The following is a 25260-nucleotide window of genomic DNA, read 5'->3' on the forward strand; positions in this document are numbered from 1 at the left end:
CTGAACACAAAATGGCGTTGGTTTGGTCTCTACAATCAAATATCCTGCCAACACAAGGGCACAAACTTTGAGTCGAAAATCAGCTATAAAACAAGCCGAGTACATTTGAGGAGCTATCGTGACTGGAGCATCCCAGACCAAGGACAGCTGTGGTCAGAGAGACACAGAAGAAGCCGAGGCCCTACTCGGAACAGTGAGTGGGTACTGAAGGCCTGGGGATGAAGTGGCGTGGTAGGTTATTTACGTCAAGAGAGTCATGGCCCCGCTGCGGATGGTAATGTGGGAGTGAGCAAGAATAGGGTCAAATAGACTGATAATAAAGTTCTTGGAGAAGTGGGGAGATGAGGAGTGTGAGCCCGACACAGAGTCCAGACAGCGCTGGAGGCGGGCCAGACCGAAGCCGACCCTGACCGCTAACTGCTCAGGCACACAGACCCACGGTAAAGCCGGGCCTAGAGCTATCTACTCAGAGACGCTCAGTGCAGGCCCCAAACCTTTCCCACTGGACAGCAGTAGTCGCATGACACGATCAGAACACCAGCCTGGCACTGTAAATGTCCCGTGAGTGATGGCCAGAGTAGTGTGATGTGATCAAGACAAAGCTTCTCTGAAGATGGGTTCAGCTACTTCCCTAGCGGTTCCCATGATCCCCGTGAGTAAACCCCTGACCTCGCTACCCTTGAGAACTGCACTTTTCCTATCTGCCTGCCATTGGACCATCACAGCTTTTAAAAGCCAATAAACGGGGAAGAAATAGGATGGCCAGTATTTGTCCCAGTTTCCTGGCTGTTTGTATAAGAGCTCTTTCATGAGCACCACTGCTTTCCAACTGCCTCACAGCTGGACATTTTTCCTCTTTGCCTTGGATGTTGAAAAGCTGAAAGGACTCAGAAGCAGGCTAGGTTCTTCTGCAACTCGTCCAGCCTGTTTCCACAGCGGGTGCTCTCTTGGCTGAGGGGCAGACCTGTCACTCATGGAGGAAGAGAATATTTCTTCCCTATCCAGTACCCAGCTCGTGTCTGTGGAAATTCTAAGATATTGATCGCATGTGTGTAGGTGGGTGTTTTAACCCTTTGCTAGACACATGGTGTTTGCACCCAGGAAACCCACTTTTCTCTGGACCAACTTTTCATCTTTGTTTTCTGAGAGATTTTCTTGTTTGTTATTTGTTAGGTTTTTGGAGTGCCGAGGCTCCCTCATGCGTGCTAGGCAGATGTGCTGTGCTGAGCTATCTACCCAGCCTGAGCAGACCTATATTTTAAAGGTTGCTGCAGACATTGGCTTGACCTTAAGTTACCTATCAATCACAATAGCCTAATTCATATTTTATCCTGAATTTATATTTGAGAGTAATGGATGAGGTGTTGGAGACATCTCCCTTGAAGGCATAAAGTGTTTTAGCTTGTACAGGAGTTAATTTGGGACCAAAGACCTTGCAAAATAAGAGCTCTGGTGTGAAAGGACAAACTTTGAGAAACTGAAAATCTGGGTGCAAAATTACTTTGGGCCAAAATTTCTAGGCTGCTTTAGCTAGGAGATTAGAATTGATTGCCCTCTTGTGTTGATTAAATGGTTGTGAACATAGCAATTAGCCAAAATGAGAGTTAATAAAGGGCCTTTGCTCCTAATGTTTCCAGTCCATCTCTCCAGAACTTTCCATTAAGGAGAAATCTCCATCTGTTTTTAGCTGCCTCCTTCATTCCACTTTGGAGCCGTTAATGTGAAAATGTGAGGGCCGGAGAGCTGGCTTAGCTCTTGAAAGTGCTCGCTGCTCTTATAAGACCTGGGTTCAGTTCCCAGCACCCACGTGGTGGCTTGCAGCCGTCTGGATCTCCAACTCCAGGGTGCGCTTTTCTGGCCTCCACAGGCACTAGACATGTACATGGTATACACACATACACACAAACCCTCATGCTCATAAGACATAAATAAACCTTACAGAAAATAAAATGGCAAGACATCTTCAAACCAATTAAGTCAGAGATCAGAGGGATGTCCATGTGTGTGTGTCTTATACTGGCAGGTCCATGTGTGTATGTGTGTGGCTTACACTGGCAGGTCCAGATGTGTATGTGTATCTTACACTGGCAGGTCCAGGTGTGTGTATGTATGTTACACTGGCAGGTCCAGGTTTGTATATGTGTGTTAACACTGGCAGGTCCAGGTTTGTATATGTGTGTTACACTGGCAGGTCCAGGGGCATGTGTCTTATACTGGCAAGTGCAGGAATGTGTTTCTCACACTGGCAGGTCCAGGGTTGTGTGTCTTAAACTCCATGGCTTCATTTATCCCAGCCTTTGCCCCTTTTCCTCCCCTCAAGATGCTACACAAAGAATCTCTTTTGAGTTTAAGCAAATAAATCTAATTCTATAGAGGTGGGCCTAGCAGCTTACAGCTGGCCACCCACCAGTTACTGGCTGCTGCCTCTTTTTTATCTTGTTAATACAGTATTCGTTTGTCTTCTCTCTGTCAAATTCTGAGCCAACCGTTTTCCCGGACTTCCTGGGGAGGTCCAGGAAAACCCACATAAGGAGCAGACGAGACCTGTGAGATAGAACTGTTGGGGGGTGGAAGTGGAGACAGCTTATTCACATGGTGAGGACAACGGAGCCCCATGGTGGCTGAGAGGGCACAGTCTAGAACTGCATTAAAGAAGAGCTGCTCTTCAGAGAAGGCTTCCTGGAACCACCAGTGAGGAGGCTTCCCAGGTGGTCCTATCGCAGCAGCAGAGCCAGCCACTGCTGTGACAGCCCAGCCCAGAGCCAGCGAGCTTGGCTGCGTTGTCCAGGTCCCTTGAAATGCCTCTGGATGCAGGTCTGGAAGCTGCAGCATGGTGCAGCTGAGATGAGGAACGTGGGTCTGCCAAGCCGCAGTAGCTATGAGGTGCTTCTGCCCACGGAGCACGTAGAGATGAACTTGCAACAGACCTACATCTTCAGGAGGTCCGAGTGGAGAGAAGACAGGGCTTATTTGGTTTTTTGAGACAGGGTTTCTCTGCATCCCTGGCTATTCTGGACTTGATTTGTAGACCAGGCTGGCCTTGAACTCACAGAGATCTGCCTGCCGCTGCCTCCAAAGTTCTGGGATTAAAGGCATGTTTGACAGCTTTCCTCTATGTGCTAAATCTGCCACTCTTGCGCCCAGTTACCACAGTTTTGCTTGGCAGACAGAACCATTGTTCAGATGAAACAGTATCCCCTTTTTTTTTTTTTTTTCCTATTTCTTCTTTTTGAGTCAGGGTTTCTCTGTGTAGCCCTGGCTATCCTAGATCTTACTTTGTAGACCAGGCTGGCCTAGAACTCAGAGATTGGCCTGCCTCTGCCTCCCTTGTGCTGGGATTAAAGGTATGTACACCACCACACCAGCTTTGAAAAGGTAGCTACTGACCAGAAACCATACACTATCGTAAGAAACAACATCAATATCCAAAGTCAAGAAGATTTTATAATCTTCCTACTGGTGGCCCTGTTAATTGCCATAGTTTTGCTTTTAGGTTTTGGTAAGGATTTAACAGTGTAGCCTGCCCTGGCCTTGACCTCTCAATCCTCCCGCCTCAGCCCTCAAGTGCTGGGATTTTAGGCACGTCCACCACTCCCCGGCTTATTGCCACTTTTTTAAAAATATAATTTATTTATTTTTATTTTATGTGCCTTGGTGTTTTGCCTGCATATATGTCTGAGGGTGTCAGATCTTGGAGTCACAGACAGTTGTGAGCTGTCATGTGGGTGCTGGGAATTGAACCCGGGTCCTCTGGAAGAGCAGTCAGCGCTCTCAACCTCTGAGCCACCTCTCCAGCCCCCTACTGCCACTCTTTACTCCCTGTGATCAGAGTAAGCACAGGCTCGGGAGAAACCACAAGCCATTGTCACCAGATTCCAGCTAAGGTTGCTAGGGAAATAGAAAAGCCCGCTTACTGAAGCGGATGGCAGAGGGCCTTACATCCTCCGCCACAAAGTCCGGGAGCCAGTCCACTGACAGCAGGGAATCCCTGGCACTGTGTGAGCAGGAAGAGCTGAAGAGATGAAAGTAATGTTCCAAGAAGAATAGATGCTTGTGGAACGTGGGTCACAGGTCTGTAATCCCCCAGTCGTCAGGCTGCAGCTGAAGACAGGCCTGGAGCGTAGGACAGGAGAGCATCGTATGAAGCAGGGAAGGCAGAGAGTAGCCAATAAGATGGCTGACAGCCACGTTATTAGGAAGACAGCGACCCTTCAGTGAGCCACGAAGACACCTTGAGCAGTGGGACACACTCCCTGCAGATGAATTTTCTCTGTCTGATTTCAGTCTGGTCTTATGCCCATCCGTGGCCCCTCACCATTGGTGTGGGTGTCTGGCCACAGCTGACGCCAGAGGAAGCCAGGCTCTCCTCACCTTTGTTCTTAGCTACTCCAGCTGCATTCGGTTTGTGCTTTAGAAACAAGCTTTCCCTTCTCTATGTAGCCCTGGCTGTCCTGGAACTCATTCTGTAGTCCAGGATAACCTCAGACTCATAGAGATCCACCTGCCTCTGCCTCCCACACACTGCTCCATCTGCCTCTACCTCCCACGTGCTGCTCCATCTGCCTCTGCCTCCCACGTGCTCCACCGTGGCTTGTTGGGGGTTTTTTTGTTTTTGTTTTTGTTTTGTTTTGTTTTTTAACTTTACTTTTTAAATGTAAAGTTTAATGTAAATGGCGGAAGAAAGAGCATATATTCTTCAGCATGTGTGTGGAGGTCAGAGGACAACTGGAATATTCGACAGCATGTGTGTGTGTGTGTGTGTGTGTGTGTGTGTGTGTGTGTGTGTGTGTGTATGTATTAGGGGACAAGAGAAGGAGCCTGTGCTCTCCTTTCACCATATACAGTCCAAGGATTGAACTTAGGTCACTGGGCTTGCCAGCAAGGACCTTGATTCCCTGAGCCCTCTCACCAGTCTTGCACTTTATTTTATTAGACAATTTTACTGAGCTATATTTTATAAACCATAAAAGTCATCAAAGGTACAGCTCAGTGGTTCTTAGTAAATGCACAGTTATGCAACGTAACTGCTACCCAGGATGCAGACATTACCCTCACCCCAAAGATCCTAGTGCCAGTCCTCCATCAGTGTGCGTCTCTGCCTTACCCTCCTAAATCTACTCTGGCTCTCCAGAGAGTTTGCCTGCTCTGAGCATTTCATAATAAATGCAGCATCAAAAAATAAATAAATAAATAAATAAAATACAGCATCGTAGTCTAGTGTTTCTCCTCTGGCTTCTTCTACTTAGCATAATGCTTTGAAGATTTATCTGTGCAGATGCACATATTAATCTTTTTTTTTTTTATTGCTGAGTAGTAAAGAGCATTCCATCATCCATGTGTTTTCTTCACCCAATCACCATCAAATACACAACCAAATTGCTTCCGCTTTAGGCTGTTAGGAATACTGCTGTTCTCAAATGTTTATGTGCAAGATTTTACATGGACCTATGCTTTGTTGTTGTTGACATCGTCGTCCTTTAATTTTATTATTATTACTATGTTATGTTTATGGGTGTTTTGCTTGTATGTTTGTTTGTAAACCCTAAGTGTGCTTTAGTGCCTGCAGGGACCAGAAGAGGGTGTCAAATCCCCTAGAACTGGAGTTATAAATGGTTATAAGCTGTCATGTGGGTGCTGGGAATTGAACCTGAGTCGTTTTGAAGAGCAGCCAGGGCTCTTAACTACCAAGCCATCTCTCCTACCCCTGGACCTATTGTTGTTGTTGTTATTGTTATTACTATTATTATAGAAGGCTCCTAGGAGGGAGATAGCTGGGTCATATGGGTATTTTTGTTTAACTTTTTAAGAGACATCCAAACTAGGTTGGTCATGGTGATGCACAGCTTTAATCCTGGCACTTGGGAGGGAGAAGCTAGCTTTGTATACAGTGTGAGTTCCAGGCCAGCCAAAGCCATAGAGAGAGAGACCCTGTCTCAAAAAGCCAAAAAATTGAAATGTCATTTTAGCAGCTATCATTATGGTTTTCGTTTGTATTTTCCCAATGAGTTTGTCATTCATGTCTCTTGTTTAGTAAAATGTCTACTGGGTATTTATTCATTTGTTTGGTTATAGTGCTGAGGTCAAACCGTGTATATAGGACAAGTGCTGTCATGCCCCCCACCTACATCTGCACTACCAAACCTTTCATTAAATCAAGTCTCAGTCTTCTCCCTATTGAGTTGTGCATGTTCTTTATACAATCTGGGTATAAGTCCTTCATTAAAAAGAGTGACTTTCAAATATTTTCTTTTAGCCTCTAATTTGCTGTTTTCTCTTGGTTTGAATGAGCTCTGATTTACCAGTTAGTTTGGTTTGGTTTGGTTTGGTGTTTTGGTTTTGGTGTAGATTGAGCTTTGCCATGTAAGAACTCTTGCCTCATTCGACCATAAAAACACCCACTGTTTTCTTCTAAAGTTGTGTTGATTGCTTTGACTTTCAAAAGTCTATCCCCGAGCCAAGTGTGGTGGCGCACGCCTTTAATCCCAGCAAAGGCAGAGGCAGACAAATCGCTGTGAGTTCGAGGCCAGCCTGGTCTACAAAGCGAGTCCAGGACAGCCAAGACTACACAGAGAAACCCTGTCTCAAAAAACCAAAAAAAGAAAAGAAAAGAAGAAAGTCTGTTCCCTTCAGTAACAAGCCTCTGGTGTTAGGCGCGCTTCCACAGCGCCTAGACAATGTCCTCCACTTCTCTTCATTTCTGAGCAGCCTCTGTGTAAGTGTGTCTTTCCCACACTTACTAATTAACTAGTTTACAGAACAGTTTCGCATAGCATCCTGATTTTCTACCTCCCTATAGACCATCACTCCCTCCTGGCTACTGTGACACCAGTTCCATTCACAACCAATATATTATACATGAGCTTTAGTCTTCCTGACTGAACAGCTCAGCTCACCATAGCATAGCCCTTCAGCCCTTCAGCCTCTACTCTACCTCCACAAACATCATGGTGGTGGTGGTGGTGGTGGTGGTGGTGGTGGTGTGTGTGTGTGTGTGTTGCATGCACATGCATTCATGACCTCGCAAGTTTGCATGGGGGCCAGAATCCAACATCAGGTGACTTGCTCTATCGCCCTCTATATATTTTCGAGGCAGACTCCCACTTCACCTGGGATTCACTCATGCGTGTGTGCGTGCATGCATAACGCAGTTAGTAGGAAATGAGAATCGTGTGGCTGGTTTCATCTTTAAGGAGGTCTATGTTAATTATAAGCCCCATAACATCTAGTCCTCTGTCCAGTGTAGTTTTATTTCTCTTGCTGTTCTTGGCAGAGTGCTGAATGGCAAGTAAGCACTCAATAAATATTCTTTATTGTGTCTGTATAATAAAGACAGAGCGGTATATATTAGATTTAAGGGCATCGTCGGATAATTTCTATCCCACTGTTTGTCTAAATCATGATGAATAGGCACTTGGTGCAGGTTGACCTCCCTGCCCCCTCTCTGCCCTCCAGTAAGCTCAGCATGAGAAGTCTGCTCTTGCTCTGTAGTATTTGATGGTTCACAAAAAAATTAACAAGTAAACATTAGAGCTTCGTTATCAAACTACAAAGTGTTTTCTGTACATGCCCTCTCTGTTTTAGGAGTTTTAAGTCAGCCTTTAGTCCTCAAAACCTTTTCCAGTGTGAGGCTGATGGTGCAGCTCTGTAGTAGGTCACTTGTCTAACATGCACAAGTCCCCGTGTTCAATCCTCGACCCTACTTTAAAAAAAAAAAGAATATGAATTTAGGGCTGGCAGCATAGCTCAGCAGATAACAGTGCTTGCCACACAAGCGTCATGACCTGAGTGCAGTCCCAGGAACCCATGTAAAGAAAGCCAGATGAGCTAGCGTGGACCTGTAATCCCAGCACTTAGATGCTGAGGTGGGAGGTGGAGACAGGAGAACTGCTCAGAAGCTCTCAGGAGAGCTCTGCTGAAATGCGCAGAGCAGCAGAAACAAGAGCTCTTGCCTTGTAAGATGGAAGGAGAGAGCAGACTCCTGAAAGCCATCCCCTGGCTTGCACACACACATCATGATACATGCCCACCCTGGTACACGCCCACAGTCACATATACACAGTAAGTTGGAGGTTTTGTTATTGTTGCTTTTGCGTTTACTTCTTTGTTTTCTGAGACGGGGTCTCACTCCTGTAGCCCTTACTGGCCTGGAATTCAGAGATCCACCTGCCTCAGAACCTCCCTGCTGAGAGATCAAAGGTGTGTGCCACCACACCCTGCTTGAAGTTGTATTTTATGATTTTATTTTTATTTTATGTGCATGAGTATTTTGCCTGTGTGTTAAGTTCCTGCACCACGTGTGCGCCTCTTGCCTGAGGAGGCCGGAGAGGGCATCAGGTCCCCTAGAACTGGAGTTACAGACCCTTGTAAGCCACTGCATGGGTGCTGAAAACCCTACCTGGCGACCTGAGTGTGACCCCGGAAACCCATGCAGAGGTGAAGAAGAGAACTGACTCCATTGCCCTCTGACCTCCATACGCACTCTCAGACACATAGTCAGTCACTGTAGTAAACTCAGATACATAGGGAGTCCTTTCAAAAAGGAAAATGTCACATCTTTAAATGATGTAATACCTTATACAATAGGAATAAACTGGACTGGAGGGTTGGCACAGAGGTTAAGAGCACTGGCTGCTCTTCCAGAGGTCCTGAGTTCCATTCCCAGCACCCACATGGTGGCTCACAACCATCCATAATGAGATCTAGTGTCCTCTACTGGTGCATAGTTGTACATGTAGACACAACATTGTATACATAATAAATAAATAAATCTTTAAAAATAAATAAATAACCAAACTATAAGGTGGTGGTGGTGCACATCTCTAATCCCAGCACTTGGGAGGCAGAGGCAGGTGGATCACTGTGAGTTCGAGGCCAGCCTGGTCTACAAAGTGAGTCTAGAACAGCCAAGGCTACACAAAGAAACCCTGTCTCAAAAAAACCAAAATTAAGTAAGTAAGTAAAAAAATAAAAATAAAAAACTAAAGAATAAACTATAGGTAAGCAAAAGCATGGAATAAAGTTCAAAAATAGTCTAAGGGAAGCTCTGTTTAAGGCACCAGCACTGGCTTTTGTTGTTTTTGTTTGTTTTGTTTTGTTTTAATGGAAAGGAATCCCCTAAAATCATATGGTGATTGTTATTGGGAATACGGGTGGTGGGAACTCCTGACTGGAAAATGGCATGCAGTGGGGAGGAATCTAATAGGTTCCTTGACCCAAATGGAGACCCTGTGGGTACTAATTTAATAACAGCTTCTTAAATTTAGATGTTTGTATTTTATGCACCCTTAAGAGTCATCATATTGTACAGTAAAATACCTTTAAATTCTCTGATTCTCCAAAGGGAAATAATGACAGAAAATCACGTGACATAATCATACACCCAGAGTTGCAGCCCTCTGTTTGATGCGATAAGAAAGACCCAGCTGGCTTACCCTTTCCTCTCTGTCTCTCTCTCTCTGGGGGTACCCCTCCCCCTTTCCTTTTCCCTCCATGCTCATTAAATAAACTACTCATCTAATATCAAAAAGAAAGAAAGAAAGAAAGAAAGAAAGAAAGAAAGAAAGAAAGAGGGCTGGAGAGATGGCTCAGCCTGCCCTTCCAGAGGTCCTGAGTTCAATCCTAGCAACCACATGATGGCTCACAACCATCTATAATGTGATCTAACACCCTCTTCTGCAGATAAAGCACTCATATGCAATAAATAAAAAAATAAATAAATCTTTAAAAAAAAAAAAGAAAGAAAGAAAAACCCAGCTGGCCCAGCTTGGGGAGTGCTAGGAAAGATGATCTGTGTCCCAGCTTCCTCATAACTGTGCTCCTGGGCCCTGTAGTGCAGGGACCGAGACCTGAAGTACCAGCACGCATAGAAGCTAGCCAACATGTGCAGTCTGCTAGGGCCCTGTGGCTGCTTTGACAATGCCCAGGGCATTCCCCAGTGTTCCACTTCTGCCTTGGTTGTTGTCACGCGTGATATGTGCAACACTGGGGAAAGCAAGTAGGTCACTCTCCCCTCCTGGAAGGAGCTCCAGGGGGTCCTGCTGTGGAGAGCTGCTTTCCTGAGTTGTCATAGAGAGTGTCGTTAAGATGAGCACAGCTTTTTTTTTTTTTTTTTTTTTTTTTTTTTTTTTTTTGGTTTTTTGAGACAGGGTCTCTCTGTGTTAGCCTTGGCTGTCCTGGACTCACTTTGTAGACCAGGCTGGCCTCGAACTCACAGCGATCCGCCCGCCTCTGCCTCCCGAGTGCTGGGATTAAAGGCATGCGCCACCACGCCCGGCTAAGATGAGCACAGCTTTGACCAGCTTCTGAGAAGAATGTCCTCTTCCAGTGCATGTCATCAGGGTCCTCATGATGCACCATTTCAAGACAGGATTTCTCTGTTTAGCTCTGGCTGTCCTGGAACTTGCTCTGTAGACCATGCTGGCCTTGAACTCACAGAGATCCACCTGCCTCAGGGCACCACCACAACCGCCCAGCATCTCCTGGAGCTTTTAAATGGAGATCGTGAACCGCTTTCCTTTGTCAGTGCTGGGGTTTCACTAAGTACCAAACCCTTCCCTCCCTCGTATGTCCTCGACTTTGGTGATTCTGTGAGCAGACTGTTACACGGAAGGCCTAACTCAATTTTCCTTCTAAAGAGGTGTATCAGGCAAAGTAGCCACAACCCACTTAGGAAGTACAGCAAACAATGTGGCTGGTTGGAAAGCATAGTTAAGCATGCCCAGCCATCACAGCAAACAGCTTTCTGTCAGGTTCTACATGGGAGGGCGAAGCAGTTAGCCAGCCGCTCTCCTCAGGGTTCTCAGCCTATGGGGTCAAACAACCCTTCCACGGGGGTCACCCAAGACCATCAGAAAACATATTTATATTACAGTTCATAGAAGTAGCAAAGTTACAGTGATGAAGTGACAACGAAAATAGTTTTATGATTGGGGATCACCACACCATGAGGAACTGTAGCAAGGGGTCGCAGCATCAGGAAGGTTGAGACCCACTGCTCTACAGTTTTGTCCTATGGTGTGCACAGCTGCTGGTGTCTGTAAGATGGGGAGTGTGTTTCCTGCTGGGTTTCACACTGCCTTTGCTTTGTTTGCCACGGGCTCCACTTTATCTTGCTGTCACTCCTATTTCAGGGCCTGACTTTCCAGGAGGTGGAGAATTTCTTCACTTTCTTGAAGAACATTAATGACGTGGACACCGCCCTGAGCTTTTACCACATGGCCGGAGCATCTCTCGATAAAGGTAATGAACCGGAACTTGTCTTTCAAAGCTCTGAGCACTAATGTGTACTTGCTGGATAGATGCTTCACTTTAAAATGTCAGATTTCCTTAGCATTGTCCTTTGGTTTGTTGTTCGTTTTGTTTCAGGACAGGGTTTCTGTGTAGTCCTGGCTGTCCTGGAACTCACTCTGTAGACCAGGCTGGCCTCGAACTCAGAACCCTGCCTCTGCTTCCCATGTGCTGCAACTACAGGCATTCGCCACCAGCAGCCAGTGGTTTGTCCTCTTGTGTTGGCCTTAAATGAGCTGTGCACTTCGCCCAAGCTCAGCACATGCATTTGGCTGTGCTGCCGACAGGGGAGACTGCCACTGTGGTTAGCCTGGAAGCAGGTGTGAAGCAAGGTAGAGCTTTCAAACCTTTCTCCTCCAAGCCAGTCACTCAGCTAGCATGGTCTTTGATGAAAAAGCAGGCTGGTTACTATCTTTGCTTTCAACAGTTACATTTTTTTAAGAATTGAGAAGGAGGCCCTGCATGGTGGCACATGCCTTTAATCCCAGTACTCGGGAGGCAGAGACAGGCAGATCTCTGTGAGTTCTAGGCCAGCCTGGTCTACAAAGCGAGCCCAACACAGCCAAGGCTATACAGACAAACCCTGTCTCAAAAAAAGCGCGCCCCCCCCCCGCTCCCCCCCCCCCGCCCCAACAAAAAAAAATTGAGAAGGAAAAACAAGTCTTTTAAATTTACCCACATATTTTCCATTTTAGGTGCTTTTCGTCTATTCTTGAATACCTAGATATTCATCTTGGCTCCTGAAGTTCCTTTCTCACTGTACTGTGATAAACTCTCGTTACATTTAGACTGCGCATGCATTGCCAGATGCCGCGATGCATCCCCTTACATCCGCCCAAAGCAACAACTTCGGTTTTAGAAACACAGTCTTGCCTGTTTAGCATCTTTCAAAAGATCCCTTCATATTTACTTTTTCTTTTCTTTTTTTTTTTTTTTTTTTTTTTCCGAGACAGGGTCTCTCTGTGTTAGCCTGGGCTGTCCTGGACTCACTTTGTAGACCAGGCTGGCCTCAAACTCAAAGCAATCTGCCCGCCTCTGCCTCCCGAGTGCTGGGATTAAAGGCGTGCGCCACCACGCCTGGTCATATTTACTTTTTCTTAATGGAAGATCATGGCTCTAACTTACATGCGAAATCTGAAAACTAACCAAACTCATAGGAATAGACTCGAATGGTGGTTGCTACAGGGTCCAGGAGTGGGGTAAGTGGGAAGAGGGGTCAAAGGGGTCAAAGGGGTCAAAGCTCGAGTTACACGCAGGATGAGGGTCCTGGAAAACTGGTTACTAATGGTGACTAAGTCACTAACACTGTATCATAGGCTTGGATTTGCTAAAGGAAATGCTAAATGCTGAACACACACACACACACACACACACACACACACACCTAAAGAGAGAAAAATATTGATTTGGAAAGTGAACATGGTGGTCCACACCTGTAGTAGGCTGAGGCAGGAGAATCATGAATTCAAGACCAGCCTAAGTTACATAGCAAGCCTCTATGTAAATAGAAAAGAAAAGAAAAAAAAACACTAATTAGGCTAATTGCAGTATAATGGGCGTCATGTTGAGCCCCTTAAATGCACAATTCTGTGTCAGCTGTATGTCAGTAAAGCTAGGAAGACAAATGAGATCACCCTACTTGCAGCCAGAACTCATTTTACTTTTCCCTTTCTGATCTGGATGCCTTTTATTTTAATCTAGCCATAGAGCTTTAAAAAAAAAAAAAGCACTTGTTTGCTTAAAATAACGCCTCCTCTCATCTCTCTGGGGAAGCATGGTGGGGATGTCATGGCGAGGCAGCACCACGCCCTTCCTTCTTCCAGAGCAGCTTTGGCTAGGCTGCCGTCTCCCGAGGCAGGGTTAGATTAGATAGCGTGTACAAATCCAAAGGCGTAAGATTTAAAGTCAGAAGTTGCAAAAATAGAATTAATAAGTGCCTCTATGTTCCCCCCCCTCAACTAAAGCCAACAGAGCCACTTAAAGAAACCGTACAGATGAATCACTATCCGTGTTAAATTATAGGGTGTACAAAATGGAATGATTCAGGGTAGCGGTAACGAAGAGAAATGCAACCCCGTGATTAAAAAGGTGGAGGGGGGAGTTCCTTTCAAATGACTTTGGGCCATTTCCTGAGTAAGATGGCGGGCCTCTGGTACTCACTATTACATCTGGAAGCCATGCCTGACATGCAGCATACACTTAGCTTTCAGGCCTGCGGTGCTGTGTCATTGACTCCTTGGTTTGCTTTATATGTTCTACATTGGATCTGTTGAACATACATTGGTAGACATCAAAGGGATAAGGCCTAGCTTCATGCTGAGTAACAAAATGAACCACATGCATTTGTGTCCCAGGACTGCTATTTAAAAAAAAAAAATGTCAGCTGGGTGCGGTGGTGTATGCTTTTAATCCCAACACTCAGGAGGCAGAGGCAGGCAGATCTCAGTTCAAGGCCAGCCTGGTCTACAGAGCAAGTTCTGGGGCAGCCAGGGCTGCCCAGAGAAAAACCCAGTGTCACACCATCCCGTTCTCTGTTGCGGCATCTCTCGCTGAGTTTGTGTGTGGGCTTGCACATCTGCTGCCTGGCTAAATTCTTGTGTCTTCCTCATGTAATGTTCATGTCTAGGGCAATAACTCCCCATGAATTACAGGCCTTTCCTCTTCTCACCCAGAACTGTGTAACTTCTAGTACTGAGATGAACCCTAGAAAAAAGGAAAAATGGTGTGGGGCTTAAGAATGCCCTCTAAGAGATGGCTCAGTGGTTAAGAGCACCGCCTGCTCTTCCAAAGGTCCCAAGTTCAATTCCCAGCAACCACATAGTGGCTCACAACCATCTGTAATATGATATGGCGCCCTCTTCTGGCTTGCAGGAGTACATGCAAGCAGAGCACTGTATACACAATAATAAATAAATAAATCTTTGAGAAAAAAAAAAAAAGAACACCCTCTAAGGCTGGGGATGTCCTTGCCTACCAGGTGCCAAGCTCTGAGTTTGGTCCCCAGCACCACATGGTAACCCATGAGTGATGTCCCAGCATTTGGAAGTACAGTCAGGATGAGAATTTCAAGGTCGGCCTCGGCTACATAGTTAGTTTAAACCGCCACCGCCACCGCCAGGGCTACAGGAGACCCTGTCTCCCAAGACCCCAGGCACTGATGTCATGCTGCCTGAGCTTGTCTTGGCTGCTGTCATTTCCTAGCTTGGTAGCATTGGGCTCTTTCTATGTGTTGAAAGTAAGGATGAAGATATATAAGTCATGGGGGTCGTAAGGACGTATTGTAAGGGTCAGATAGTGTGTAAAAACAGAGTGTTTATTCTGCAGAAACAGCCTGCATGTAAGGGTCAGCCGTCCATACAAAATGGTGGCAGCCTTGAGGAAGAGCTCGCAGGCTCTTTAAGGGCCTCTAGGGGAATCCTATCTGTGGCTTCGTGACTCTAACTGGGATTGCTGGTGCCGGTGGAGCCTATGTAACCACAGGCCTTTTAGCAATGTCCAGGTCCTCTCAACATGTACAGAAAACACTGTCACCTTGCACATTTACTAAAGGTCATGTTATGAAGTTGGACAAGATGACCATAGTCTGATGCTGCTCATTTGTTTATTCTGCCAGCAGCACAGGCCCTGTGCTAGGCATGGGGGTTCTAGCCTTCAAGAAGCTCACAGGAATTCCGGTCAGTGTGCTGAGTGCTACTGAGCAATAGGACGTGGGGACAGGAGTGGAGCCCCGACACACGGGAACCTAGCAGGGTCGAAGGTGCGCTCGCTGCCCAGCCTCTTCTGATTCCTCACTGCCCTCGATGCAGCTGTCCTCTTTTTTTTCTAGAAAGGTCACGACCTTCAGACACTGGCATCTTTCCAAGGCCCTGGCACCATTTCTTCCTTGGCAGCTTTAGAGCTTACAAGCCAACGCTGAAACATAATTGAGCAGAGTTTCCCAAGCACCACTGTAATCGATGTGGTAATGAGTCCTCCCTAGGTTTGCAAAGAATAGTGCTCCATGGTATAAATAAGTTTGGAAAATGCCAGCATAGCACAGAACTTCTCTCTAAGCGCTGCCCCTGCTGGCTTTTAATATGCTAATATTTGCTACTCATCCCCAAAGGAGGGGTGCCAGGCTTGATTTGCTCCAGAATAACCTTTAGTACCTTACAGATTAAATTAAAGCTCCCCTGAACATTTCCAGAGGTGCAGACAGGCAGCAGGGACACTGATGGATGCACCATCAAAGAACACGATCCAGTCCTCATACTGGAAGTTTCGTTGAGGTTATTGTTATTATTCTGGCTTGTGTGGGCTATGTGGTAACAACTCAGATAAGAATGAAGTGACCCCAGTGACTTCTGACCTTCTGAACAAGCACATGGTCTCCAGGAAAGACTGGATTTTCTCTGTGGGTCGTCTCTCATTTAGTACTTAGGGACAGCGAGCTCTAGCGTTCCTTCCTACACGTAGGATTAGCTGCATTGCCTCTGACAGGCTGTGTGAATCATGTAAGTAACCTGCTGACGAAGGTCATGGGAAAGCGAACATGCCTTCTCTTACCCCCTCCCCAGCCCCTCCACCCCCCACCCCCCCACCCCCCACCGTGCCTCCCTGTGATGAAGTGGGTGAATTCAAGTTGAAGCGTAGGAATGAGCTATGGCCTCTTAAATCTCAAAGCATGTCCGCTTTGCCAGGAGAGAAGGTTTCCAGGTATAGGAGCCGGTAGCAAGCCCCTCAGGGTAGTAGACGTGGTAATCATGTGAGTCCTGTGTGTCCCCCATGTACTCTGAAGTGCAGTACATGAAAATAATCACAAATAGTGGCTACTGCCTTTGTTACTCAGACTCTACACATATCTCCTTAGATTGAAAGCTCATTTAAAAGTTATCCTTGCCGGGTGTGGTGGTGCATACCTTTAATCCCAGCACTCGGTAGGAAGAGGCAGGCAGATCCTGTGAATTCAAGGCCAGCCTGGTCTACAAAGTGAGTCTAGGCTATACAGAGAAACCCTGTCTCAAAACACCAAAAAAACCAAACCAAACAAAAACCAACAACAAAAAAGTTATCCTTAATTTTTTTTTTCCATCTTTCTATTTTGGGATAAGGTCTCACTGTGTAGCCTTGGCTGTCCTGGGGCTCCCTCTATAGACCAGGTTGGCCTTGAACGCTAGAGCTCCACCTGCCTCTGCCTCCCGAGTTCTGGGATTGCAGGTGTGCACTGTCACCACCCCAAGCCTCTCCCCACCACTCTGTAGAACAAGAGAATAAATATCAAGACCATGATGTAACTCTGCCAAGATGCTCTTGGCAGCCCCAAGGTGACCTTTGAAGTACCGTTCTCATCATCAAATGATTCCAGTTTCTTTTGTGTCTAAAGTGACTTGGACCACAAGGATAACCTCTGAGAACCCCTGTGGGGTCAAACTCTGTGAATCTAATATTTAGGGTAAAGACTTCAATCTTTTGCACTTTAGATCCCTCCTGAGTTGTTGGGGAAGTCGGACATCACTGGTGTAGTAAGCAGTTCCTAGCTCATAAGCAGCCCTCACGTTCTGTGCAGACATGTTAGACAGACACGATGGTACCTTGTGAGGACCGAGGGTGCTCTGTCGTGCTGCTTCTTCACAGCCTCTGATGCCGCTGCACATCAGGAGTTCACAGCAGCTTCCATGACAGCCACAGTACTAAGTGCTTTGTGTACATTCTCTCTGGTCCTTAAAACCCAGACTGCGGAGATGCTGTTACCCCCTTTTGATGGGTATGGGAATAAAAAAGGAAACTTCTTGCTCACAGCTGCACAGCAAAGCCCTGATAGAGTCAAGACATAAAATGGCATCTCCTTAACCCCATACCATCGTCTCACCTCTCTGCATATTTCAAGATTCATTTGGAGTCTTGAGTACAGAACGCAGTGCAGGTCCACCACTGGGAGCCCCAGTCATGGCAGCCTCCAGGAGACAAGCTCTCGGCTGCTTCTCTCCAGTTGCCTTAGCTGGGCAAACATAGTGGGGCAAGGGTAAGTCTAGGCCTTCTTCTCTAACCCGAACCAGCCTCATATCATGACAGTCCCTGTGCCTCCTCAGCCTTCCAAATAAGTCAGCCACCTTTAGGGTAAGAATTAAGCTCTCCTGCTATGGCTTTTGGGAAGTGGTGTCCTTCTCCCAAGTCTGGGAGTTGTCGTTTCCCCTAGGAGCAGGTTCCCCTACTCTCTGGCACCCTTAGTGCTCGCCTTACAGTGGTAGAGTCCTGGGGTGGCCTAGTCTACCTTCATTTCTCATGGAGGAATACCTCAGTCAACACATCTATGTTCCTTGTCTTTCTAACCTCGTCGCTTTTCACATGGCAACCAAAACATAGCCGCCTACGGTCGTGTCCCAGGAAAAGTTGGTAGCCCACTGGAGAGCCATCAGATTACAGCCAAAAGCACATCCAGCGTGTGACACAGGACACAGAAGCGGAATTTGTTTTAACCCAGAGTCTCACATAGCCCTGGCTGACCTCAAATGCATTATATAGCCAAGAAGAGTGAGCTTGAACTTCTGGTCTTCCCCCCGCCTGCCAAGTGCTGGGATTGCAGGTGTGTGCCACCACACATAGTCTTTTTGATTTTTGGATTTGTTTTTGTTTTTGTTTTGTTTGTTTGTTTGTTTGTTTGTTTTTTGAGACAGGGTTTCTCTGTGTAGCCTTGGCTGTCCTGGACTCACTTTGTAGACCAGGCTGGCCTCGAACTCACAGAGATCTACCTGCCTCTGCCTCTGCCTCCCAAGTGCTGGGATTAAAGGCGTGCCCGCCACCACCCAGCTCCACACCTAGTTTTATGTGGGTCCGGGCTCCTTGCATGCGAGGCAAGCCCTCTGTTAACTGAGCCACATCCCAGCCCACATGCACAGATCCCCCAACCCCTGTGATCTGACCATTTGTCACCACCACCACTCACTGGTGTGCCGGCGCCTTGCTGCATTTGTGGGTACAACTCTGATATCTAACACGCTGAAAGCTAAATGTGTGCAAGAAGTCACGCTAAGCATAAACTCTGCTTTGCTACTCAACCCTGAAGTTCAATTCTTGCTCTTCATTAGTCGAAACAGGAACTGAGCTCAGTAGTTAGTTCCACTAGTCCCTGGGTTTGGTCCCCTTCTAAGTGATGTTGAACAAGTCAAGTCATCTAAGGTTGTCTTCGTCTTCTTCTTCTTCTTCTTCTTCTTCTTCTTCTTCTTCTTCTTCTTCTCCTTCTCCTTCTCCTTCTCCTTCTCCTTCTCCTTCTCCTTCTCCTCCTCCTCCTCCTTCTTCTTCTTCTTCTTCTTCTTTTCCTTCTTCTTCTTCTTCTTCTTCTTCTTCTTCTTCTTCTTCTTCTTCTTCTTCTTCTTCTTCTTCTTCTTCTTCTTCTTTTGTTTGTTGTTCAAGACAGGGTCTCTCTATCTTAGCCTTGGCTGTCCTGGGCTCACTTTGTATTTCAGGCCAGCCTTGAACTCACAGCAATCCACCTGCCTCTGCCTCCAGAGTGCACCACCACACCTGGCGACATCTAAGTTCTTAAAACCTTAGGTCCCTGCTTCAGGGATGGTGATGTTACAGACCTTATCCCCAAGGCTCTGGGTAAATGGAAGAGATGGTGCTGACTGGGCTTCCTTGACTCAGTATACCATCACCTGGCCCTCTTCCATCTCCACACTTATCAAGGGTGACCAGAAAAAACCACCCCCTGCTGTGACAGCTCCATAAAGTCCTTAAATAAATGCCAAGGATATAATTTGCCAGTGGACCACTACCACTACCACCATGCCAGAAACCCTAGGTTTGGTCCTCAATACCACAAAAATAAAAATAATTGTTAAAAATCTTAAAAGACCAATTTTGAAGCAATTGTAGTCTGCTTTTGTTCTTTGAGGAAATAGATCTATAGTTACTTTTTTAATGTGTGTATTTGTTTGTTTTATGGGCATTTTTGCCTGCATGTGTGTACGTGCAGTACCGGCAGAGGCCAGAAGGGGGGGTCCTTTGTTATTAGCTGACAGTTTGAGAGGATGCAGTGGGTCACAGTGGGGGTTCTAGCTGTGGTGGTAGGAAGGGTCACGTCAAGGCCACAGTCAGGAAGCAGGAAGGGGTGAGCACAACTGCTCAACTCACTTCCTCCTTCTGACTTTTTATTCCGGCCCAACCTATTGGGCGGGTCTTCCATCCCCAGTTAAACCTTCTCACGGACACACCCAGAGCTGTGTCTCCTAGGTGACTGTAAATCCAGGGGGAATGACGATGAAATGAAGACCCATCATGATATAGCCCAGAGTCATGTGCAAATCCACATGAAAATGGACTAATTTATAATTATCAGATGTATTTAAAGTCAGAGAAATGCTATTGGATTCCCAAAAGAGAAAGTGGCAGCTTTTATTTCCTTTTTAGAAAATTTAAAACTTAATTAGACCTTGGCTAGTACCTCTACCGTCTCATTTCTGCAGCTTGGTGCTCTGGCTGTACAAAGGTATAAAGCACACCTAAAGACTGAGGGCAGCTATATATAAAGTGTGACTGGAGGAGCCTGGGCCATTCCCAGTCATAAATACTGTGCCCCAGGCTCTGCAGCTGAAAGTCAGCGCAGTTGGTGGCTGCAGCCAGCAGGAGCCTAGGTGCAGCCTTCTGGGGCTCTGCTCAGATCTTGTCGTATAGTTTTGGTTTGCTTTTCAGATTTAATTTTATTTTACAGGATTTGGGTGTTTTGCTTGCATGTATGTCCTACATGAATGTCTATGCACCACATGCATGCCTAGTGCACGTAGAGGTCAGAAGAGGCTATGGTACAGAGGGTTATGATCTGTGATCTGCCATATGGGGACTCTAGGATTCGAACCTGGGTCCTAAAACTGGATCCTCTGGAGGAACAGCCAGCACACTCAACCACTGAGACACCTTCCCAGCCCCTCTGCTCAGATCTTTTTTTTTTTTAAGATTTATTCACTTATTTTATGTATATGATAATGTATCCCAGAAGAGGGCATCCTATCACATTACAGATGGTGCGAGCCACCACGTGGTTGCTGGGAATTGAACTCAGGACCTCTGGAAGAGCAGACAGTGCTCTTAACCACTGAGCCATCTCTCCAGCCCTCTTTTAAAAGACTTTTTAAAAATTATGGAGGGTGGGAAAAGGTATATGCGTGTGAGTAAATGCCCACGGAGGTCAAAAGAGGGCATCCAATCCCTTAGAGCTGAATTTGAGTCCTCCGGAAGAGCAGCGCACACTGCTGAGCCATCCCCCTAGTTTCTTCTTTGAAGGCTTCCTAAGATATGGACATTGTAACTGACTAAAACTATTATATCTTTAAAAAGAAAAAGAAAACAACATGGCAGTTATAAAGTTTTAGGACTGGGAGTTTAAAAAATTGTTTTGTTTAAACTCCTACTTTATTTATTGCTCTTAACCTACAATAAAAATCATTCACTATGAAGGAAAATGACTTATGCAAATCACAGCTAATGTGGTACAAAACAAGACAGAAACGCAGGCTCTGAACATCACACCAGTGCTCTCCTTAGCACATAGAAATCAGAAGGACCTGGGATGTTAGAAAAGACTCCAAGCTGCGCGGTGGTGGCGCATGACCTCAATCCTAGCACTCAGGAGGCAGAGGCAGGTGGGTCTCTGAGGCCAGCCTGGTCTACAGAGGGACCAGGACAGGCAAGGCTACACAGAGAGACCCTGTCCCAAAATCAAGAAGGAAGGGGGGGGGGGGACTCCAGGCTGAAGAGATGGCTGCTCTTCCAGAGGACCTGGGTTCCCAGCACCCATGTGGTGGCTCACACCCATCTGTAACTCCAGTTCCAGGGGACCTGACACCCTCTTCGCAGGAGGCACCAGGCGTGCATATGGTGCACAGATCTGCAGGCAAAACACCCAAACCTGTGTAATAATACAAAATTTTTTATTTTTAAAAAAGAGGCACAATACTTTCATATGACAACAGAAAGAGAAGAATATTCAAAGCAGGGATCTCCCACACAGCCTAGCTGGAGCGTGGAGGTGGCATTGTCACAGACATGCGTGGGGAAGGGATCATGAACATAAAGGAGCCACTGCTGATAAAGTCTGCAATGTGTGGAAAGGGTCCCCTCACAGCCTCTTCGTTGCATCTTGTGAAAACGTCGTTTTGTGAAGGGGAACGCTGGCCAGAACTCCGCTCGTCTAAGACAAAGTCATCAAATTTTAAAGTAAAATTATTCACAGTGTGGGCAAAGAAACTCAGAATCTAAAATAAATGTTTGCTTTAGGAGGCATTTGCCATGCAAAGACCTGGCTTATTGTCCCAAATTTAAAGTCACTTAGCATTCTAAAGATTGATTCTGCCTTAACTACATCACTGTGCATCTATGATGGCTTTTTAGATGCTCTAAGCCCTGAGGAGAAGAGATGCCTCAGTGATGAATTCATTACTACTGATGGGAGAGTAGAGGAAAGTAAACTGCCAACATTCAAGGAGGTGAAGGCAAAGTCAGCCAACATTATAGTCCACTGAGGAGCAGACCAGAAAAGACTGGTGACATGTAGAGTTAAGGGTGCTTGCTGCTAAGCCTGATGACATGAGTTCAATCCCCAGCCCCACATGATGGAAAGAGAGAAGGGATTCCTATTTTGGTTTTTCAAGACAGGGTTTTCTCTGTGTAGCCTTGGCTGTCCTGGACTCACTTTGTAGGCCACAAACTCACAGCTATCCACCTGCCTCTGTCTCCCAAGTGCTGGGATCAAAGGCATGCGCTACCACCGCCCTACTGAGAGAAGCAATTGCTACAAGTTTTCTTTCAATCTCTGCACACATGCTAAGGTTGACACACGCACATACACACACACAGTCACACATGTACTCACACACATGAACACATACATTCACACAATAACTAAATTTTGGTTTGGTTTGGTTTTGGTTTTTCAAGACTGGGTCTCTCTGCGTAGCCTTGGCTGTCCTGGACTCACTTTGTAGACCAGGCTGGCCTCAAACTCACAGAGATCCACCTGCCTCTGCCTCCCAAGTGCTGGGATTAAAGGCGTGCGCCACCATGCCCAGCCAAATGAATGTTTATAAAAATCTTTTAGGGAGCCAGGTGCATTGGCACACGCCTGTAATCCCAGCGCTCTGGGAGGCAGAGGCAGGCGGATTGATATGAGTTTGAGGCCAGCCTGATCTACAGAGCAAGTCCAGGACAGAGAAACCCTGTCTTGAAAAACAAAAAAATCTTTTCAGGGCTAAAGAGATGGCTCAGCAACTAAGAATACTTAGAGATCTCACAGGGACCTGGGTTTGATTCCCAGCGCCCATATTCAGCGGCTCAGCACTACCTGTAATCCAGCTCCGAAGGGATCTGATGCCTCTGCCTCTGAAGGCACGTGCACTCCCACGCACGCACGCACGCATGCACGCGCGCTCGCACACACACACACACACACACACACACACACGGGGATGGGGGGGGCGCCTGGAGATGTCAAGGTTTACCACGGTGAGCAGCAGGAGCCCTTCAGGCTGATTGGACACACTGCCTTAAAACGTGTCTGCACCCAGTTCAGCCATCAGAGTCGGACTTCAGTGAGGCAAGAATCACAGTCCATCAAGGGCACAGTTTATGAAGGAGGAGCCTTCACAGATGAGGATAGAATAAAGGAACTCGCTCAGCCAGTCGCAGCCATCCTGTGGGTGGAGTGCTCACTCTGCAGCCCTCACAGGGTGCTGTTTGCACATTCTGGGATGGAATTACCTCAGTCAGGTGCTGAGTGAGCCAAGCACAGTGCTGTTGGCTATGTTGCTGTTTCATGGAGAGGGGTAGAGAGGAAGAGTAAATCTTTTATGTGCATATATATGTCAGAGAGAGGTGCCGCTGGTTGCCTCTCAGCAGTAAAGAGATGCACAGAGCTGAGAGACTCCTTTCTCACACCATTTAAATTTTGAAATAGGTGGATGTATTACCTAACCAAAAATAACTTTCTAACCAGACATAGTGGCTCACACTTCTAATCCCAGAACTCAGAAGGCTGAGGCAAGCCAGGTAGTGGTAGTGCATGCCTTTAATCCCAGAGCTCAAAAGGTAGCAGCAGATAGCTCTCAGTGAGTTCGAGGCCAGCCTGGCCTACGGAGCTAGTTCTAGGACAGCCAGGGCTACCCAGAGAAACTGTCCCGAAAAAAGAAAAGAGGAGGAGGAGGAGTCTGAGGCAGGGGGATCCAGGAATTTGAGGTCACCCTGCAAGGCCCCTTCTCGGTGTGTGTTGGGGGGTTGCAGGTATCTGTTGGGCTCAAAATAAGACCTGGCTTTTTAGGTTCCCTCACTAAGAGCACTTGACTGCCCTCTAATGAAGTCCCTCCCAGTATGTCTGCCCCCTCTACACTGTAAGGTCCAGCTCTTAAGTCAGGCTTTTGCCCCTTTCTGCTTTGAGTCACACTGACTTCTCCATCCTGCATCACCTGATACCCCCACAGGTGGAAAGCAGTCTGCCTCGGCACTCATTTCCCAAACACTAGTGTGTCATTGTGATCCGTGTGGGTCAGCTAGTCAGGCTTTTCTCCGTGGTTGTCGTTGTTGTTGTTGTTTGAGACAGGGTTTCTCTGTGTAGCCTTGGCTGTCCTAGACTCACTTTGTAGACCAGGCTGGCCTCACAGCGATCCACCTGCCTCTGCCTCCCGATTAAAGGCGTGCTGGGATTAAAGGCGTGCGCCACCACGCCCTGCTCTCTTTTCTCTAGTGCATGTGCTGTCCCCTTCTAAATTGGGACTGTCCTCTAGTGTTTCAGCTGAAAATCTTGACTGCCTAACAGTGCTCATAGACACACTTGTCTGGAGCCAGGCAGGGTGGAACACGCCTACAGTCACAGGACTCAGAAGGCTAAGGCAGGCGGCCCATGGGGACCAGTTTGAGACCACCCAACAGCACACCTTTATAAAACAAAACCAAACAAAAACAAAACAAAACAAAAACCACCTCTTGCCGTTTTTAGATAAGATGTGATAGGATTCTCAGGGAAGCCCAACACAACACTGGGCGACACAATACTGGACGACACAATACTGGACAACACGATAAACCTTACAATTAAGTTAGTCTGAGCCAGTTTCAAAGCAAGGAGTCCATTGAGGCAGACCTCTGACATGACCACACCTGAGGTTCAGGGAACTGGACTGCAGTTGTTCTTGGTAGCACTCACTGTTAGCTAGGGAGCAGGACCAACTGTGTCACCTCTGACAGGCAGGCAGCCTGACCACACAGCAGCCTGTGCTGGAAGTACCATGCAGAGCTGGCAGTACCACGCAGAGCGGGGAGCAGAGCAGGGAGCGGGGAGCAGAGCAGGGAGCGGTCCTCTTATTGCTAGGATACTGCGATGCTGCATTGGTCTTTGCACCTTCCATCGTTAGCTCTCCTAAAGGCTATCCTTCTCCCCACAACTCACCCCAAAACTGTGTTGGGGTGTGTGTGTTATAGCTACCAGAGTGCCTTGGAAGATGTTACCAAAAACAAAAACAAAAGCAAAACAAAAGTCACATGCACAAAGAATCCTGTGTAGAAAGAAGCAAGGCTTCCCAGGGCTGAAGCAGCATTCCCCTCCCCCACCTAACCTTGGCAAGCACAAGCCAGCTCTTTTCATTTTCTCCTCTGCAGCCCAGTAGTGCATGACTAATCACATGACAGAACAGCTCAGGACATCACCGTAACCTGGGGTGGGGTGGGGGTCACCTTTCCACACACCTCTGCAGGAGGATGGGTCGCACACTCAGAGGCCACCCAAAAGAACAGCCTCCCTCCCCGGGCCACCTTAGTGACTTGTGCTCTCCAGGGTGCCATTGTTTCATTGTGCCCTCAGTTGTCAACATGCATTCCAAGGGCATGACTAGCGCCCCTCACTGCAGAGCACAGTGGGACCCTCCTGTCCTGGCTGTCACTCATACCTGACAAAAGTGCTGAGGATGCCCTAACTGAGCTTTTCATTCATCTGGGCTCTGTCCCTTTAGTAAG

The 25260-nt window shown here is 46.9% G+C and overlaps 1 protein-coding gene across 1 annotated transcript in view; it reads left to right on the top strand.

Moving 5' to 3' along the window:
* MICU1 (mitochondrial calcium uptake 1) overlaps window positions 1-25260 on the top strand; it is a 153972-nt gene that overhangs the window by 120182 nt on the left and 8530 nt on the right. The window contains exon 10 of the mRNA XM_084753577.1: window positions 11130-11238. Within this exon, the coding sequence (XP_084609703.1) occupies window positions 11130-11238 (109 nt within the window). The remainder of the gene's footprint in view (window positions 1-11129; window positions 11239-25260) is intronic.

The sequence above is a fragment of the Acomys minous genome, assembly GCF_964271855.1.
Source record: "Acomys minous genome assembly, chromosome: 13".
NCBI classification, from domain to species: domain Eukaryota; kingdom Metazoa; phylum Chordata; class Mammalia; order Rodentia; family Muridae; genus Acomys; species Acomys minous.